A 21,882-nucleotide genomic window follows, 5' to 3' on the forward strand; every position below is an offset into this window, starting at 1 on the left:
GCAATGCCGGTCTTGCTGGTTGCTGTGACGCAATGCCGATCTCCTGCAGTGACGCAATGCCGGTCTTGCTGGTTGCTGTGACGCAATGCCGGTCTCCTGCAGTGACGCAATGCTGGTCTTGCTGGTTGCTGTGACGCAATGCCGATCTCCTGCAGTGACGCAATGCCGGTCTTGCTGGTTGCTTGACATACACAGACCCCGCATGATAAAAGAAGCAGCAGCTGAGCGCAGCGAGACGATACCGGGAGCGGCCGCTGGGGGGAGTCTGTATCCTCTGCACCGGGAGCCGCCAGCGCCGCTGCTGCCTCCTCATCTCCCGGCTGCCCCGGCCTGTGATCCCCCGCACGCAGGAAGCGCTCAGCCTGTATCCAGGAGACGCAGCTGCCATGAGGCCCCCTCCGTCCTGCGGTGACCAGTGCGGCCGCCTGCGCCCCGACCACCGCAGCCCGAGCGCCGGAGAGCGCACAGGTGAGTCCCCTCCGTGTCCCGGCTCCCGTTATAGGGGCCCGGCTACATCCCCAGAGACAGCCTGGTAGTGTCATGTATCCTGTGTGTACACTAATTACTGTTATATATGTATCCTGTGTGTACACTAATTACTGTTATATATGTATCCTGTGTGTACACTCACTACTGTTATATATGTATCCTGTGTGTACACTCATTACTGTTATATATGTATCCTGTGTGTACACTAATTACTGTTATATATGTATCCTGTGTGTACACTAATTACTGTTATATATGTATCCTGTGTGTACACTCACTACTGTTATATATGTATCCTGTGTGTACACTCACTATTGTTATATATGTATCCTGTGTGTACACTAATTACTGTTATATATGTTTCCTGTGTGTACACTCACTACTGTTATATATGTATCCTGTGTGTACACTAATTACTGTTATATATGTATCCTGTGTGTGTGTGTACACTACTGTTATATATGTATCCTGTGTGTACACTCACTACTGTTATATATGTATCGCGTGTGTGTACACTCACTACTGTTATATATGTATCCTGTGTGTGTGTACACTAATTACTGTTATATATGTATCCTGTGTGTACACTAATTACTGTTATATATGTTTCCTGTGTGTACACTAATTACTGTTATATATGTTTCCTGTGTGTACACTCACTACTGTTATATATGTATCCTGTGTGTACACTAATTACTGTTATATATGTATCCTGTGTGTGTGTACACTACTGTTATATATGTATCCTGTGTGTACACTCACTACTGTTATATATGTATCCTGTGTGTACACTCACTACTGTTATATATGTATCCTGTGTGTGTGTACACTAATTACTGTTATATATGTATCCTGTGTGTACACTAATTACTGTTATATATGTTTCCTGTGTGTACACTCACTACTGTTATATATGTATCCTGTGTGTACACTAATTACTGTTATATATGTATCCTGTGTGTACACTAATTACTGTTATATATGTATCCTGTGTGTACACTAATTACTGTTATATATGTTTCCTGTGTGTACACTCACTACTGTTATATATGTATCCTGTGTGTACACTAATTACTGTTATATATGTATCCTGTGTGTGTGTACACTACTGTTATATATGTATCCTGTGTGTACACTCACTACTGTTATATATGTATCCTGTGTGTACACTCACTACTGTTATATATGTATCCTTTGTGTGTGTACACTAATTACTGTTATATATGTATCCTGTGTGTACACTAATTACTGTTATATATGTTTCCTGTGTGTACACTCACTACTGTTATATATGTATCCTGTGTGTACACTAATTACTGTTATATATGTATCCTGTGTGTACACTAATTACTGTTATATATGTATCCTGTGTGTACACTAATTACTGTTATATATGTATCCTGTGTGTACACTAATTACTGTTATATATGTATCGTGTGTGTGTGTACACTCACTACTGTTATATATGTATCGTGTGTGTGTGTGTGTACACTCACTACTGTTATATATGTATCGTGTGTGTGTACACTACTGTTATATATGTATCGTGTGTGTGTACACTATTGTTATATATGTATCGTGTGTGTACACTCACTACTGTTATATATGTATCCTGTGTGTACACTAATTACTGTTATATATGTATCCTGTGTGTACACTCACTACTGTTATATATGTATCCTGTGTGTACACTAATTACTGTTATATATGTATCCTGTGTGTACACTAATTACTGTTATATATGTATCGTGTGTGTGTGTACACTCACTACTGTTATATATGTATCGTGTGTGTGTACACTACTGTTATATATGTATCGTGTGTGTGTACACTATTGTTATATATGTATCCTGTGTGTACACTCACTACTGTTATATATGTATCCTGTGTGTACACTCACTACTGTTATATATGTATCGTGTGTGTGTGTACACTATTGTTATATATGTATCGCGTGTGTGTGTGTACACTACTGTTATATATGTATCGTGTGTGTGTGTACACTATTGTTATATATGTATCTCGTGTGTGTGTGTACACTACTGTTATATATGTATCGTGTGTGTACACTCACTACTGTTATATATGTATCGTGTGTGTACACTCACTACTGTTATATATGTATCGTGTGTGTGTGTACACTACTGTTATATATGTATCGTGTGTGTGTGTGTGTGTGTGTACACTATTGTTATATATGTATCGCGTGTGTGTACACTCACTACTGTTATATATGTATCCTGTGTGTACACTCACTACTGTTATATATGTATCCTGTGTGTACACTCACTACTGTTATATATGTATCCTGTGTGTACACTAATTACTGTTATATATGTTTCCTGTGTGTACACTCACTACTGTTATATATGTATCCTGTGTGTACACTAATTACTGTTATATATGTATCCTGTGTGTGTGTACACTACTGTTATATATGTATCCTGTGTGTACACTCACTACTGTTATATATGTATCGCGTGTGTGTACACTCACTACTGTTATATATGTATCCTGTGTGTGTGTACACTAATTACTGTTATATATGTATCCTGTGTGTACACTAATTACTGTTATATATGTTTCCTGTGTGTACACTAATTACTGTTATATATGTTTCCTGTGTGTACACTCACTACTGTTATATATGTATCCTGTGTGTACACTAATTACTGTTATATATGTATCCTGTGTGTGTGTACACTACTGTTATATATGTATCCTGTGTGTACACTCACTACTGTTATATATGTATCCTGTGTGTACACTCACTACTGTTATATATGTATCCTGTGTGTGTGTACACTAATTACTGTTATATATGTATCCTGTGTGTACACTAATTACTGTTATATATGTTTCCTGTGTGTACACTCACTACTGTTATATATGTATCCTGTGTGTACACTAATTACTGTTATATATGTATCCTGTGTGTACACTAATTACTGTTATATATGTATCCTGTGTGTACACTAATTACTGTTATATATGTATCCTGTGTGTACACTCACTACTGTTATATATGTATCCTGTGTGTACACTCACTATTGTTATATATGTATCCTGTGTGTACACTAATTACTGTTATATATGTTTCCTGTGTGTACACTCACTACTGTTATATATGTATCCTGTGTGTACACTAATTACTGTTATATATGTATCCTGTGTGTGTGTGTACACTACTGTTATATATGTATCCTGTGTGTACACTCACTACTGTTATATATGTATCGCGTGTGTGTACACTCACTACTGTTATATATGTATCCTGTGTGTGTGTACACTAATTACTGTTATATATGTATCCTGTGTGTACACTAATTACTGTTATATATGTTTCCTGTGTGTACACTAATTACTGTTATATATGTTTCCTGTGTGTACACTCACTACTGTTATATATGTATCCTGTGTGTACACTAATTACTGTTATATATGTATCCTGTGTGTGTGTACACTACTGTTATATATGTATCCTGTGTGTACACTCACTACTGTTATATATGTATCCTGTGTGTACACTCACTACTGTTATATATGTATCCTGTGTGTGTGTACACTAATTACTGTTATATATGTATCCTGTGTGTACACTAATTACTGTTATATATGTTTCCTGTGTGTACACTCACTACTGTTATATATGTATCCTGTGTGTACACTAATTACTGTTATATATGTATCCTGTGTGTACACTAATTACTGTTATATATGTATCCTGTGTGTACACTAATTACTGTTATATATGTTTCCTGTGTGTACACTCACTACTGTTATATATGTATCCTGTGTGTACACTAATTACTGTTATATATGTATCCTGTGTGTGTGTACACTACTGTTATATATGTATCCTGTGTGTACACTCACTACTGTTATATATGTATCCTGTGTGTACACTCACTACTGTTATATATGTATCCTGTGTGTGTGTACACTAATTACTGTTATATATGTATCCTGTGTGTACACTAATTACTGTTATATATGTTTCCTGTGTGTACACTCACTACTGTTATATATGTATCCTGTGTGTACACTAATTACTGTTATATATGTATCCTGTGTGTACACTAATTACTGTTATATATGTATCCTGTGTGTACACTAATTACTGTTATATATGTATCCTGTGTGTACACTAATTACTGTTATATATGTATCCTGTGTGTACACTAATTACTGTTATATATGTATCCTGTGTGTACACTAATTACTGTTATATATGTATCGTGTGTGTGTGTACACTCACTACTGTTATATATGTATCGTGTGTGTGTGTGTGTACACTCACTACTGTTATATATGTATCGTGTGTGTGTACACTACTGTTATATATGTATCGTGTGTGTGTACACTATTGTTATATATGTATCGTGTGTGTACACTCACTACTGTTATATATGTATCCTGTGTGTACACTAATTACTGTTATATATGTATCCTGTGTGTACACTCACTACTGTTATATATGTATCCTGTGTGTACACTAATTACTGTTATATATGTATCCTGTGTGTACACTAATTACTGTTATATATGTATCGTGTGTGTGTGTACACTCACTACTGTTATATATGTATCGTGTGTGTGTACACTACTGTTATATATGTATCGTGTGTGTGTACACTATTGTTATATATGTATCCTGTGTGTACACTCACTACTGTTATATATGTATCCTGTGTGTACACTCACTACTGTTATATATGTATCGTGTGTGTGTGTACACTATTGTTATATATGTATCGCGTGTGTGTGTGTACACTACTGTTATATATGTATCGTGTGTGTGTGTACACTATTGTTATATATGTATCTCGTGTGTGTGTGTACACTACTGTTATATATGTATCGTGTGTGTACACTCACTACTGTTATATATGTATCGTGTGTGTGTGTACACTACTGTTATATATGTATCGTGTGTGTGTGTGTGTGTGTGTGTGTGTACACTATTGTTATATATGTATCGCGTGTGTGTACACTCACTACTGTTATATATGTATCCTGTGTGTACACTCACTACTGTTATATATGTATCCTGTGTGTACACTCACTACTGTTATATATGTATCCTGTGTGTACACTCACTACTGTTATATATGTATCCTGTGTGTACACTCACTACTGTTATATATGTATCGCGTGTGTGTACACTCACTACTGTTATATATGTATCGTGTGTGTACACTCACTACTGTTATATATGTATCGTGTGTGTACACTCACTACTGTTATATATGTATCCTGTGTGTACACTACTGTTATATATGTATCGTGTGTGTGCGTGTACACTACTGTTTGTATTGCCTATCCTCCAACATGACCGCTTCCACCAGGTACAAAATTACCTGCTCCTGGACTTCACTCTTGCTTGATGATTGCCGTCACCTGTGCTGATACACCAGTCTCATCAATTAATCAGTTCAACAGAGTCATACATTAGGTTTGAAGACCAGGAGCGGAGCATTGTGTACCTGGTGGAAGGGGTCATGTTGGAGGGTCTATTATTGTTATATGTATGTGTTTGTGCTGCTATATATGGCACAGGTTCTCAAACTCTGTCCTTAGGATGCCAAACAGTGCATGTTTTCCAGGTCTCCCCACAGAATCTCAAGCAAAATAATTAGCGCCACCTGTGGATCTGTGAAAATGTGTCAGTGAGTAATGACTACACCTGTGCACCTGCTGGGTGACCTGGAAAATGTGACCTGTGTGGGGTCCTGAGGGCAGAGTTTGAGAACCACAACTTCTGTCTGTGCCCTTAATGATTTCACCCAGTGTGAAGCCTCGTCCGCTTCCCGTTGCCAAAGTAAACCAATGTTTGTTTGCGTCGAAAGAGTACTATTGGGGCAGCAGTAAGGCAGTAAAGCTCTGATAGCTGGGGTCCGGTCTGAGAGATCTCTGCGGGGAAACTCTCTGGTCTGTAATAATGGCGTGTGATGGATCTGTGCGGGGAAACTCTCTGGTCTGTAATAATGGCGCGTGATGGATCTGTGCAGGGAAACTCTCTGGTCTGTAATAATGGCGTGTGATGGATCTGTGCGGGGAAACTCTCTGGTCTGTAATAATGGCGCGTGATGGATCTGTGCGGGGAAACTCTCTGGTCTGTAATAATGGCGCGTGATGGATCTGTGCGGGGAAACTCTCTGGTCTGTAATAATGGCGCGTGATGGATCTGTGCGGGGAAACTCTCTGGTCTGTAATAATGGTGCGTGATGGATCTGTGCGGGGAAACTCTCTGGTCTGTAATAATGGCGCGTGATGGATCTGTGCGGGGAAACTCTCTGGTCTGTAATAATGGCGTGTGATGGATCTGTGCGGGGAAACTCTCTGGTCTGTAATAATGGCGTGTGATGGATCTGTGCGGGGAAACTCTGGTCTGTAATAATGGCGTGTGATGGATCTGTGCGGGGAAACTCTCTGTGGTCTGTAATAATGGCATGTGATGGATCTGTGCGGGGAAACTCTCTGGTGTCTGTTCCTGTATGGATTGGGCAGCGACACCATACAGCTGGTGTGTACTGGTGAGTGTATCATTGTAAGGAACAGTGTTTCCCATACTAAGGTGTAGTGTAGCTGCTGAGCACCCTTCATGCCAACAGAATACGGTGCAAATTGCCCAAATTATAGGGATCTGCTTGGCGGGCACTATAGGGATTGGTAAAATAATCCGTAAAGAGCTGCAGTGAGGACAGATGGTGAATTGGGGCTGTGTTGGGCAGATTAGCCGCTTACTCATTGTGAGTACACTGTAATAAAGGAGACTGGTTGTGTTATGTACAGTCCTCTGCCACACGCTGCTGCTTTATTATTTATACCAGCTCTGTCAGCTCCCCATGTATTAATGTTAGTGAGCTACAAACCGCAGTATAACCGCAAATTGCTTCAAAATACAATGTCTGATAATCAAGAGTTTTGGGGGCAAATGAATTCCTCGGGTCTCGTGTAGTCTATAGGAGTTCTGGCTCCTTGTCTGGTCTCTCTTCTGGCACCAAACTTACACCTGCGCCTCAGCCCCTCTCTGCGTGACCAGTTACCCCTCATCCATAGACCAATGCAGCTCAGTCTGCTGCTTATGTCACAGATGGGGACACGCGTGTCATAATGTGTCATAATGTCGGCTGGACAGGGACTCCCCAGACGGGACCTCTCCATGATCCGGTGAGGCAGAGACCATACCATGCACGCCATCATTGTGTTACACCGCTCTATCTCATATCGTTACTAATATGTTATTTTCGGGATGTTTAGTTTGCCAGTTACCAACCTGTTGCTTCTAAACAACAAAGCATGCTGGGACTTGTAGTTTCTACGTAGCTGGAAATACTCAGCTCATGAATCTCTAATTTGCTAAATATATATATATTTTTTTTAACTAATTTTAATAATTTTTCTTCCTGCACGTTATGGATTCATTATAATTTCCTAACAAATCTAGGCAGTTGTGGTAGATGGTGCAACAGAAGGGGCTTTTTATTATATAGACTGGTCAACAAACATTAACATTTAAAACGCAGTGATCAGCAATAGTGAGAACTACATTCAGTGCACGGAATGGAAAAAAGTGCAGTTTTTCATTATTTAAAATAAGAAATATACTGCCCGCGACATTGAATGGCGTCCTCGCCTGGTTTAGAGCCCATGTACGGAGGTGAGTAGCAGCAAAAAAAAACAAATCCTACCTTACACGCAGCATCACGCCGTCCTACACTGTACCATACAGTGCGTACAGCATGCGCAACGTATTGCTACATCGCACCATCGCTGGGTCACACATAGAGTATAGTGTGTACCCAGCTTAGGGCCACACAATGGCTGCATCCAATGTACTAACGATATTAAAATGAACCTCTATATACCCCTGCCTGTACCTTCTAAAAATCCTTCCTATAAACCTCTAAGGATGACGCTAATTTGCGTATGCAGTCATACAGTAAATAAAGACTTAGACCTGGAATCTGTGGTTCCAAAGCACAAGTGTTATTCAAGTAGAAGTTCAGACAGTTACACGCAATTGATCCAGACACAATTTAGGCGCAAAAGGAATTATACAGACCCAAGTACAGTATACATATGCAGCGCTTCCGGACCCGAAGATAGCCATCAGCAAGAGACCCCTCGTCATTCAGCATTCAGCACGAAGACTAAGACCCCAGCATTTGATCACACATATTTCTACCCCCCCAGAATAGACAGGACAATAGAGGAAGTTTGTTGCTGATGTCATTGGTTCCCAGGGGAGAAGCATCTGTTACAGAGCATTTAACAGGCTGGTTCAAATAGACTCTCCCTGCCTCTAACAGCTGGGGATCTTTCCCTTCCCGCCCCCTGTAACATCCTAACAGTTGTTCATGAAATATACATTTTGTTGCTTGTAGTCTCTGCGATCCATAACTCGAGAATGCATGATGCGATCTCCCCACCGATAACACCGGAATACTGTAAAAAGAGTACGCATAAGTACGAAACCAAACACGACTTGTTTAGCATGTATAAAACCTTAGTTATCAAATATCTTTATTTCTCAGCATTTAAACTAACTGAACCAACTTAAATCATATACTTTAAAGCTTATTAAACCTTATGTGTGAATATGTAATGTGTGAGTATTGGGGGTTTGATATAAGGACGCTAGTTAACTTGGGGCAGATGCGTGCGCATAAAGCTAATAAAACAGCGGTTTCATACAAAGTCCTATGCATTCGCTAATATGCGACTAGTTAACAGCGCAATTGTGCGTATTAATTTGTGTATGAGAAATGGTGAAAGATGCAGTCGCATGGTGCTAATAGTATTATCGGCACATGTACTAAAATGTGAGTTTATCTAAAATGGCGTTTAGGTGGCCATTCGCAAAATAGCGTCTTGCGATCTCATTTTCCAGATGGCGTCTTGCGGCCAATCGCAAGATGGCATCGTCGCAATTAAATCTTAAACTGAACTTGTCTCAGCCAATTATTCAGCTTCGACAGTACATAGGGGAGGTTTCCACCTCCCATACAGTTATGTTGTGCCGGCATGTCCCCGGAGCAGACCTCTATTCATCACTATAAGGAACGCTTTTGTCTATACCCACAGAACGGGTTCAAAATACAAGTCGTTGCTTCTGTCTAGTGTCTGATTGTGCATGAAAAGAATATCTGACTATTAATGTGCTAGATACTGTCAGTGAAATTGTCAGATTGCCTCTAACAACCAATATGAAAAGTGAGAGTTTAGCTGTTGCTCACTACATGCTGTCATACTTATGTCACAGTCTGCCCCACAGCCCACATCACCAACTCGGTTTAATGAAGATAAACCCCTGTCAACAGTCCTTCAATTCTATGTAGTTTTTGTATTATCTCCTTTTATAAAAGTTTTCTCCAGGCACTGAGAGGAAATGCCGTGTATCACATAAACTGTATAACCAGATGCATCTTTACCGGTGTTTGTGTCCATGTTATTCTACATTTTACCAGTGTGTAATTTTACTCTTGTTTTAGTGTCCAGGGCTCTATCCGTTCCCCGATGTGGAGTATCAAGTCCATTTAAAGGACATTTAAGTGTCAAGAGCAATGGTAAGTACACATCGAGCTGCAGAGATTACAGAATAGCATCTGAATCCAGTTACTCAGACCCTGCCCTTGTCTGGCTGGGCACTTGCAGGACACATTCTGGGCACAGGGGTTTTTATTGGGGGGTCAGGGTTACCCTGTTGCTTGGCTGGGCCAGTCTCTGTGCTGGATATGATGGATGACCCAGTAGAACTGATATCCTGAACTTGGGCTTTCAGTTCCAATGATTAAAGACCTAAATAATACTAATAAATTGCAAAAAAATATTGTCCTTTAGAAAAAAAAATGTATTATTCACAGAATGGCGGCTCCCCCTTGATGTTATAACGCAGAGCCATTGCTGGACTTCTAAGCATGCTAAAGGCCCCCATACATGGTGAGATTCAAAGTTGGTAAGATCAGTTGTACGATTTCCCTTGAAATTCTTCCCTTGAAATTTTTCATAACGTGGTGAAATGGTGTACGATGATAGGATAACATGTGGTCACATGGTGTACGATGATAGGATAAGATGTGGTCACATGGTGTACGATGATAGGATAAGATGTGGTCACATGGTGTACGATGATAGGATAAGATGTGGTCACATGGTGTACGATGATAGGATAACATGTGGTCACATGGTGTACGATGATAGGATAACATGTGGTCACATGGTGTACGATGATAGGATAACATGTGGTCACATGGTGTACGATTGATCAGTAAGATCATAGGATAAGATGCATAGAGGTGTATCACATCGTACACGATCAGTTGAGATCTCTCTGCAAAACTATCGATCTGCGATCCAACTAGACGACGGAGGGGACGTTCATCGGGGTCGCAGAAGACTCAAAATACAACTAGTTACAAACGATTAGTCTGTACAACCTGTAGAAACTGCCAAAATCGTGTTAAAAATCGTCCCTTGTACGGCCACCTTTATTAGGCAGTGCTGTATGTATAACTCCCGATTGACCAATAGTAAGGGATTACGCTTATCTTTGTGTATTTTTTTTTAATTGTCTATTCGGATATAGAATGTGGTAGATCTCCCATTTGTCTTACAGCTGTTTTTATTCGATGGTTTTAGTCTTTCTCGAAGATTAATTTATTGATCAGGTTTTTATTTACGCCTGGGATCAGATCGTGTTTCTTTTCCGGGAGATTTTACACTTACCGCATTCCAGGTGGAACGTGACGCAGGTAACGCCAGCTGTGGAAATATTACACTCGTCTGTTCCCAATAATGGCAGCAGTAAGAACCGTGCGTCAGATCAGAACTATGGACTCCATGAGTGACCGATTTTCTGGTCATGTGGGTTAAGCTGCCCGTTGCGGTAATATATAATGTGCGCAGGCACCATGGTCCTCGCAGATGCAGAATTTTCAGAGCAGGCAATGAGACCATTGGTCCTGGCGCCTGTATGGCTGTTATAGGGAATGGGGGCAGTGTAATCCGTGAGTCAGAGTAGTGCGCACAATCATGAACATATAGAATAAATGCAGATGATGGTGATATCTAACATCTCTGCCCTTTATAAAGAGAAATAACCAACGCTGTGCCTGATTCACTACGGATGGCAATACTGCGTATGCACGCAGGTCAACTGTGATAAGGCAATCCACTGTGACCGCAATGCAAACTCAGCACTACATAAGGACGGCCACTTTACTTTACACAGTGACACCACAAATAATAAAACCAAAAGCTCCTCCTGCACGTGGCTTAGTGGTTAAGTGGAACAGATCATGTATACGGAGCTCCTCCTGCACGTGGCTTAGTGGTTAAGTGGAACAGATCATGTATACGGAGCTCCTCCTGCACGTGGCTTAGCAGGTCAGATGGCACAGGACGACAGTCTTAGGAATGTTGCATTTCTGTTTCTCACCTGCACCTCTTATTCAGCCTGATGTTGCATTATCTCCACAGACTGTGGATCTGTGCAAAGTATTAGAGTGAGAGACCTGCTCCCATAGGACAGGGATGGCCAGACTTTTGGGCTTGTTGTCTAAAGGCCATAAATCCTTCACGATCTACCAAGTAGGGAGATTTGCATGCAACCGAAAACATGGGGCTGGTGTGGCCTTGCGGCAAGGGGCATGGGGACTGTCCCGCCAAACTCTGTATGGTTGGGAGGTATGCTGTTTAGGGCTCTGAGCCAATTAAACATAAGCTAACAAAATATACATTTTAACATTATTAAACATTGTTGTGAAGCTGGATAATGTACTAAGCGCATCATCATTTGTTTAATGTATTGGTGATGGGCCGGGTGATGTGATGTAATGGTGATGTTCTATGTGATTTGATGGTGATGCAATGGTGAGGTGCTGGGCGATGTGTTGTAATGATTGTGCCATGTTATGCGATGGTGATGTGCCATGCGATGTAATGGTGATGTGCCATGTGATGCGATGGTGATGTAATTGTGAGGTGTTGGGTGATGTGATGGTGATGTGCCATGTGATGCCATGGTGATCTGCCATGTGATGGTGAGGTGCCGGGCCAATGTGATATAATGGTGATGTGATGGTAATGTGCCGTTTGATGTGATGGTGAGGTGCAGGGCCATGTGATGTAATGGTTGGGTTTCGGGTGATGTGATGGTGAGGTGCCGGGCGGTGTGATGTGCCATGTGATGCGATGGTGATGTAATTGTGAGGTGTCGGGTGATGTGCCATGTGATTTGATGGTGATGCAATGGTGAGGTGCCATGCGATGGTGAGGTACCGGGCAATGTGATGTGCCAGTGTTGTAATGGTGATGTGCCATGTAATGCGATGAGGTGCCGGGCGATGTGATGTAATTGTGAGGTGTCGGGTGATATGATGGTAATGTGCCATGTGATTCGATGGTGATGCAATGGTGAGGTGCCGGGCAATCTCATGTAATGGTGATAGTGATGTGCCATGTGATATGATGGTGAGGCGCCTGGTGATGTGATGTAATTGTGAGGTGTTGGGTGATATGATGGTAATGTGCCATGTGATGCGATGGTGATATGATGGTAATGTGCCATGTGATGCGATGGTGATGTAATGGTGATGTGCCATGTGATGTAATGGTACCTTAGCATGTTGTGTTGATTACTCATGTTATCTCCGTGCAGTGTGTAGTAACCAACCTCTCTTTAATCTTGTAGCCTTTTACATTGGCCACAACAGCCGGCTAAGTGATCAGTACCGGATCCGAGACCACATGCTTGTTCATTATGATAAGATCATCGCCGCTAAAGGTACAGAGTGACTGCTCTTGTTATGGAAGCTGGTGGCTGGAGGCCAGTGCCTGTAATCTGATTAGTGTCATGAGAGACGTAGGAAGGATCGTGTTGTGATTACTAACTCCTAAGCCTCTCGCTCGTCCCTTACATTGTCCTGGAGACTGATGCATTCCCATAGCATTGTGTATTCATTTCTATTTGCTCCAAGTCCCGGACAGGAATGTGGGTTGTTCAGTCTGTGGGACTTTTATGTGATGGTCTCTGGCAGTGTGTGAGGTCAGCGTGGTCCGTAGTCTGGGGGTATCTCATAGTGTAGGATGGGCAGAAGGACCCCAATACTGCATTTTCATTTGCTGAATGTTTAATGTTTTATTATGGTTTCCACTCTGTCCTTACCTGCAAAACCTTCTCAGAAATGCTGTATAATCAGATAGTCAGTCAGTATCTTATCAGTCTTTCTGAGGAACAGAATCTGTTACCCACAAATCATTGATGATTTAAATTATCTTGTCCCCACAACTGATGGTTATTTACTCTTCACAAGACCTGTTCCCATAATGCAGTGTGGTATTTACTAACATATGACCGTATTCCCATAATGCAGTGGGGTATTTACTAACATAGGACCGTATTCCCATAATGCAGTGGGGTATTTACTAACATAGGACTGTACTCCCATAATGCAGTGGGGTATTTACTAACATAGGACCGTACTCCAATAATGCAGTGGGGTATATTACTATCATACTTTAGGAGCGTATTCCCATAATGCAGTGAGGTATTTACTAACATATGACCGTATTCCCATAATGCAGTGGGGTATTTACTAACATAGGACTGTACTCCCATAATGCAGTGGGGTATTTACTAACATAGGACCGTACTCCAATAATGCAGTGGGGTATATTACTATCATACTGTAGGAGCGTATTCCCATAATGCAGTGAGGTATTTACTAACATATGACCGTATTCCCATAATGCAGTGGGGTATTTACTAACATAGGACCGTACTCCCATAATGCAGTGGGGTATTTACTAACAAGGAGCGTAATCCCATAATGGGATATTTACTAACATAGGAGCGTACTCCCATAATGCAGTGGGGTATTACTAACATAGAAGCATACTGCCATAATGCAGTGGGGTATTTAACATATGACCGTATTCCCATAATGCAGTTGGGGTATTTACTAACATAGGACCGAACTCCCATAATGCAGTGGGGTATATTGCTATCATACTGTAGGAGCGTATTCCCATAATGCATTGGGGTATTTTACTGACATAAAGTGTACTCCCATAATGCAGTGGAGTATTTGCTAACAAGGAGCGTAATCCCATAATGCAGTGGGGTATTACTAACATAGGACCCTATTCCCATAATGCATTGGGGTATTACTAACATAGGACCGTAATCCCATAACGCACTGGAATATTTGCTAACATAGTAGTGTACTCCCATAATGCAGTGGGGTATTACTAACATAGGACCCTATTCCCATAATGCATTGGGGTATTACTAACATAGGACCGTAATCCCATAACGCACTGGAATATTTGCTAACATAGTAGCGTACTCCCATAATGCAGTGGGGTATTTACTAACATAGGACCGTACTCCCATAATGCAGTGGGGTATATTGCTATCATACTGTAGGAGCGTATTCCCATAATGCATTGGGGTATTTTACTGACATAAAGTGTACTCCCATAATGCAGTGGAGTATTTGTTAACAAGGAGTGTAATCCCATAATGCAGTGGGGTATTACTAACATAGGACCCTATTCCCATAATGCATTGGGGTATTACTAACATAGGACCCTATTCCCATAATGCATTGGGGTATTACTAACATAGGACCGTAATCCCATAACGCACTCGAATATTTGCTAACATAGTAGCGTACTCCCATAATGCAGTGGGGTATTACTAACATAGGACCGTAATCCCATAACGCACTGGAATATTTGCTAACATAGAAGCATACTGCCATAATGCAGTGGGGTATTACTAACATAGGACCCTATTCCCATAATGCATTGGGGTATTACTAACATAGGACCGTAATCCCATAACGCACTGGAATATTTGCTAACATAGAAGCATACTGCCATAATGCAGTGGGGTATTTACTAACATAGGACCGTATTCCCATAATGCAATGGGGTATATTACTATCATACTGTAAGAGCGTATTCCCATAATGCATTGGGGTATTTTACTGACATAAAGTGTACTCCCATAATGCAGTGGAGTATTTGCTAACATAGAAGCGTACTCCCATAATGCAGTGGGGTATTTACTAACAAGGAGCGTACTCCCATAACGGGGTATTTACTAACATAGGAGTGTACTCCTATAATGCAGTTGGGTATGGTGACCAGCCATCTATCAGCTTTAGCTATGAGAATTGCTGTGGGTCCCACTTTAGATCAGTAAATAACCTCCTGTGTGATAAATTTGCTCTTTGCATGAATGAATATACTGTATACGGTTATGGAGGTTATATATATTGAAGAAGCTCCTAATACCATTTGTTTGTGAGCAGTGTTCTTTCTGTTACGTGCGACTCTCCTTGTTACTGACATGTAGACAATTACTGAATAATTACTGTAACGCAGAAGCTGTCGGCTAATGTGCGGTCCCCATATTGTCGCTATCTCTGTATACAGCGTTCTCCTGAGTTATCGGGAGGCCTTGTATTGTGTTCTTAAATCCGTAACACGAAAATTGAGTCTGTCTTGTGGTTCCATCCGCTTTCTGCATTGATCGGCTTACGTTACAAATCACCTTATTGGCTGCACGCGGCCACATCTGTCGCAAATGAAAACAAATTCTTATTCCCTGTCAATGTGCCGTAATCCGTAGCGACCAATCAGACTCGCTGTTATAAGATCAGTCAGAGCTCAGTTACTCTGCACTGTATGTTACTGCGCTGTTATACCATATTAGTAAATAACCCTCCGTGTGTAGTAATAACAATTGTATCATCCAGGAACATAATGAGATATTGCTCATTCTAAAGACGATATATTTACATCTCCTCTTCTCTCTGAGCAACACATTCCCCGCTGGGGGTGACTAGGTCCCGCTGGGGGTGACGAGGCCCTCCTGGATTTACCATGCAGGAAGGGAAATATTCTGGTCTTTGATGCACTCACATTGTCCATGTATTGGGAATATCACATTCATGTGAGTCCGGTGTCTTTACACATAAACTGGGCTGTAGAATCCTTACCTGCCACAGACCTGACGAGGGCTTTAAGCCCTATATACTGCTGATCCTAAGCTAGCCCCGTCCCCGATGATAATATTGGAGGGAGTGATATATGGCCGCTGTCGGGGGTCCGGTCATTTCCCGAGACCCGTGATCTGAGAGCAGGGCTGCACCATGTCAGCACAGCATCTATCAGAACTTGCCTTATGTGCTGTGTAACGATCCTCACTCACCAGCTGTTATCTGTCTTTTCTAGCTGCTGTTGACTGTTCTGTTCCAAAGAGTATGATCAAGAGTATTAAATGTACGTATATCTCGCATGTTACATTATTGTGAAACCTAGCGCTGTGATGTACAACCCATGTATGTAGCACGTGATCATGTATGGAGATCTGTGCGGTAACATGGGGTGCCCGGCACAGAGAGTTTGCAGCAAAGGTGTCTGTATACGGCACTATCAGGTCTGGTTAGCACCAATGTAAGGAGGGAGGAAGCCATCTGTATAAGGGCTATCTCTCTTTCTACTTGTGATCATGATATGTTATATCATTTGCTTGCTGGGAGCCGCCATCGTGTGTCTCATATTGTGCAAAGATAATTCTATGATAGAGCTATTCTGCAGTAAATATCAAATTGCATAAAAAGCCGAATCCATAAGGTAAAAAGAGAAATGCAGAGAGAATGTTATGGTGCTTGGAGCTTTGTCAGTGGTCGTCTCTAGCATGAAACCTGCTACTCCTCCAATGACCACACTGCTCCTGCTGCTAATGTATCTAATACTCAGTATGGCCTGAACTACAATATACATGACATGAATACAGCTGCCATAGTCCTACACACCGGATGTAGTTTGAATCCTGGCATCTTGAAGGTAAGTATTGGGGTTAGGCACTGGGGGGGGGGGGGGACTAGGGTTAGGTTTTTCGGGTAAGGTTACCGACAGGTTTCAGTATGCCACCCTTGTAAGGATGCCACGTTGGGATTCTGACCGGTAAGATCCCAAGCGCTGGTATCCCGTACCCAACCCATACACACTAATGGCCATTCTTGTTAATCATGAGCTTATTTGTATCTTATAATGTTAAACACTTTCCAAGGTTCCTAGTGACTGGAGAGGCTGCATTCTCAGTGATGTCACTGGCTCCTAGTGACTGGATAGGCTGCATTCTCAGTGATGTCACTGGCTCCTAGTGACTGGCTAGGCTGCACTCTCAGTGAGGTCACTGGTTCTTAGTGACTGGAGAGGCTGCATTCTCAGTGATGTCACTGGCTCCTAGTGACTGGATAGGCTGCATTCTCAGTGAGGTCACTGGTTCTTAGTGACTGGAGAGGCTGCATTCTCGGAAAGAGGAAGACCAAGTTTGAGGTCAGGAGTAGTCAATGCTGGGTTTCAAACTGGGGTCTCCCGAGCTATAGGCATCAGCCGGTATAATAATACATTTATTACACAGCTACAGTAAGTAATGAGGGCACCCTAGCTATATGCATCAGCCAGTATAATGATACTAGTAATGAGGGCACCCTAGCTATATGCATCAGCCGGTATAATGATACTAGTAATGTGGGCACCCTAGCTATAGGCCTCAGCCGGTATAACGATACTAATAATGAGGGCACCCTAGCTATAGGCATCAGCCATTTTAATAATACATTTATTACACAGCTACAGTAAGTAATGAGGGCACCCTAGCTATAGGCATCAGCCGGTATAATGATACATTACACAGCTACAGTAAGTAATGATGTCACCCTAGCTATAGGCATCAGCCGGTATAATACATTTATTACACAGCTACAGTAAGTAATGAGGGCACCCTAGCAAGATGCATCAGCCGGTATAATGATACTAGTAATGAGGGCACCCTAGCTATAGGCATCAGCCGGTTTAATAATACATTTATTACACAGCTACAGTAAGTAATGAGGGCACCCTAGCTATAGGCATCAGCCGGTATAATGATACATTACACAGCTACAGTAAGTAATGAGGTCACCCTAGCTATAGGCATCAGCCGGTATAATACATTTATTACACAGCTACAGTAAGTAATGAGGGCACCCTAGCAAGATGCATCAGCCGGTATAATGATACTAGTAATGAGGGCACCCTAGCTATAGGCATCAGCCGGTATAATGATACTAGTAATGTGGGCACCCTAGCTATAGGCATCAGCCGGTATAACGATACTAGTAATGAGGGCACCCTAGCTATAGGCATCAGCCGGTATAATGATACTAGTAATGAGGGCACCCTAGCTATGGGCTTCAGCTGGTATAATGATACTAGTAATGAGGGCACCCTAGCTATGGGCTTCAGCCGGTATAATGATACTAGTAATGAGGGCACCCTAGCTATAGGAATCAGCCGGTGTAATGATACATTACACAGCTACATTAAGTAATGAGGTCACCCTAGCTATAGGCATCAGCCGGTATAATACATTTATTACACAGCTACAGTAAGTAATGAGGGCACCCTAGCAAGATGCATCAGCCGGTATAATGATACTAGTAATGAGGGCACCCTAGCTATAGGCATCAGCCGGTATAATGATACTAGTAATGTGGGCACCCTAGCTATAGGCATCAGCCGGTATAACGATACTAGTAATGAGGGCACCCTAGCTATAGGCATCAGCCGGTATAATGATACTAGTAATGAGGGCACCCTAGCTATGGGCTTCAGCTGGTATAATGATACTAGTAATGAGGGCACCCTAGCTATAGGCATCAGCCGGTATAATGATACTAGTAATGAGGGCACCCTAGCTATGGGCTTCAGCCGGTACAATGATACATTACACAGCTACAGTAAGTAATGAGGGTACCCTAGCTATAGGCATCAGCCGGTATAATAATACATTTATTACACAGCTACAGTAAGTAATGAGGGCATCCTAGCTATAGGCATCAGCCGGTATAATGATACTAGTAATGAGGGCACCCTAGCTATAGGCTTCAGCCGGTATAATGATACATTTATTGCACATCTACAGTAAGTATCCTTATACCGGCTGAGGCCTATAGCTAGGGAGCCCTCATTACTTACTGTAGCTGTGTAATGTATGATTATACTGGCTGAAGCCTATAGCTAGGGTGCCCTCATTACATTGCTGGTCTAATCGTAGGCATTGTGCACCCTCTCTGTCTTTCTCCTACATCTCTAGCTCCTATATGATTTACCATGTTCTGTTCCCTCTCCTTCCTATAAGTGTCTGGCTGTTACTAGGCTGTGTAATAACCAGACATCACGTAGGTTGCGTTGTGCTCACCTCTCCTGTGTTTCCCTCAGACAGTGACCAGCAGAGGAGGGAGAGGATGAACAGAGAGGTCACCCGGTTGGAGAAGGAATCGCTGCAATATGGGTCCTTCTCGCGCCCAAATTCCAGAGCGAATGCAGAAGACTCCATTATACACGGAAAGGTGAGAATGTACCGTTATAACAGTCGTTGCGGTAATTCCCATATATATTGACTCTCGGCAGCCACAGCTATAACTCCCTTCAGGTCTGTGATAATGGACCTTTACACATAAAGTACCATCGTTATCCATCCGAGAACCAATGCAGAGGAGTAATGTGAACCCCTCAGTAATCTGGACGTTGACCATTGTCCTTACAGAGAGTGAGCTGAGGCTGCGACCACATGACGGTGGGGTGTGGAAGGGTCTCGTATTCCTGCCAGCCCACCAAGCATGGGATACAATAAAATATCTTTCCAAAATGTGCGAGACTGTAAGATGGTTATATAGCATTTGTAGCCATTGGAAACTATGGCCCTCATTCAGAGCAGTACGCTATTTGCGGTCGTTCGTTTAAAAATAAGGGGTGGCTATTCAAATGATCCGTACGCACATTGCAGTCTGTTCACGCCTCTAAGTCTGAACGAGCGAGCAAAAGATACGCTCGTTTATTTGTTAAAAACGCCCCCTGGCCGCACGCATCCTACGTCATGTCCGCTATTTATTAGATTAATCGAGTACATCGACCAGCGTATGAACTGCTCGCTATTCTTGTGGTTGGTGGCCCTCATTCAGAGCCGCACGTTAACAACAGTACGCTCGTTCCGAGCGATGTTTGCACATCTGCGCATGCGTACGCTTTTTAGTACGCATGCGCGAACCAGTCAGTGCGGCCGAAAATCCTTTGTACGCTATATAGCGAGTGCCGGCTATTTTGAGTGACAGAATGAGGCGTATGTGGGTGGTAACAGGGGAAGGTGCTTGAAAATGGGGAGTGGAGATCCGAACGCAGGCGTGCTTAAAGGTCAAAACGGGCGTTTTATGGGTGTGTATATTTAAAACAGCAGCGTCATTGACCACGTCACTGGGTTATTTTATAGCCCGAACTGCACGCAAATTTGTGGTAGCAAACACCAACCACAAGAATAGCGAGCAGTTCATACGCTGGTCGATGTACTCGATTAATCTAATAAATAGCGGACATGACGTAGGATGCGTGCGGCCAGGGGGCGTTTTTAACAAATAAACGAGCGTATGTTTTGCTCGCTCGTTCAGACTTAGAGGCGTGAACAGACTGCAATGTGCGTACGGATCATTTGAATAGCCACCCCTTGTTTTTAAACGAACGACCGCAAATAGCGTACGGCTCTGAATGAGGGCCGGTGTTTGCTACCACAAATTTGCGTGCAGTTCGGGCTATAAAATAACCCAGTGACGTGGTCAATGACGCTGCTGTTTTAAATATACACACCCATAAAACGCCCGTTTTGACCTTTAAGCACGCCTGCGTTCGGATCTCCACTCCCCATTTTCAAGCACCTTCCCCTGTTACCACCCACATACGCCTCATTCTGTCACTCAAAATAGCCGGCACTCGCTATATAGCGTACAAAGGATTTTCGGCCGCACTGACTGGTTCGCGCATGCGTACTAAAAAGCGTACGCATGCGCAGATGTGCAAACATCGCTCGGAACGAGCGTACTGTTGTTAACGTGCGGCTCTGAATGAGGGCCCATGATCTGTAATATAAATGGTCTCCGCAGTGTAGGAATGACACCTACTTGCTAATGTTACACGTTTTAACACTTAAACTGCTAAGTAGCGCTCACTGGTGGTGGTCTTGGTTTGGTTGTCTTGGCCCAGGGGGGTCCCATGTTCTGGACTTGAACCTTAGGAATGTTAGGGACCCACCTGATGAAGTCAATGTGACGTGGTAGGTGGGCTTGCATTTTTGGCCAAGTGTGCACCTGCATTTTTTTTTTTCTGTGTGGCACTACAAGTCTCAGTATGGTAGCACGTCTTGTTATGTTTAGAAATAGGGTGTGCAGTCCAAACCCCCCCAAAACACATTATTCTTTGCAGTATTTCAGGGTTTGATGCTGAACAACAATCAGTCACATTTGTTGTTAAGTAACATGAATGTCTTTTTTAGGAGGT

The 21,882-nt window shown here is 42.3% G+C and overlaps 1 protein-coding gene across 2 annotated transcripts in view; it reads left to right on the forward strand.

Annotated features, from left to right (window-relative positions):
• The first annotated feature begins 218 nt into the window (after positions 1-218).
• The window catches only part of LOC148520542 (spermatogenesis-associated protein 7 homolog), a 43,926-nt gene continuing 22,262 nt past the window's right edge, over positions 219-21,882 (forward strand). Inside the window, exons 1-5 of one of the 2 annotated variants that reach the window (XM_088475656.1) lie at positions 219-468; positions 9,987-10,061; positions 13,187-13,279; positions 16,741-16,788; positions 19,777-19,907. In XM_088475656.1, coding sequence (XP_088331782.1) covers positions 387-468; positions 9,987-10,061; positions 13,187-13,279; positions 16,741-16,788; positions 19,777-19,907 — 429 coding nt within the window. In that variant the 5' untranslated portion in view covers positions 219-386. Of the gene's footprint in view, positions 469-9,986; positions 10,062-10,359; positions 10,435-13,186; positions 13,280-16,740; positions 16,789-19,776; positions 19,908-21,882 lie in introns of those variants that run through there. The other variant, XM_088475657.1, reaches the window with a different exon arrangement.

The sequence above is a fragment of the Taudactylus pleione genome, unplaced genomic scaffold (assembly GCF_031769625.1).
Source record: "Taudactylus pleione unplaced genomic scaffold, aTauple2 ptg000175l, whole genome shotgun sequence".
In the NCBI taxonomy this organism is placed as follows: domain Eukaryota; kingdom Metazoa; phylum Chordata; class Amphibia; order Anura; family Myobatrachidae; genus Taudactylus; species Taudactylus pleione.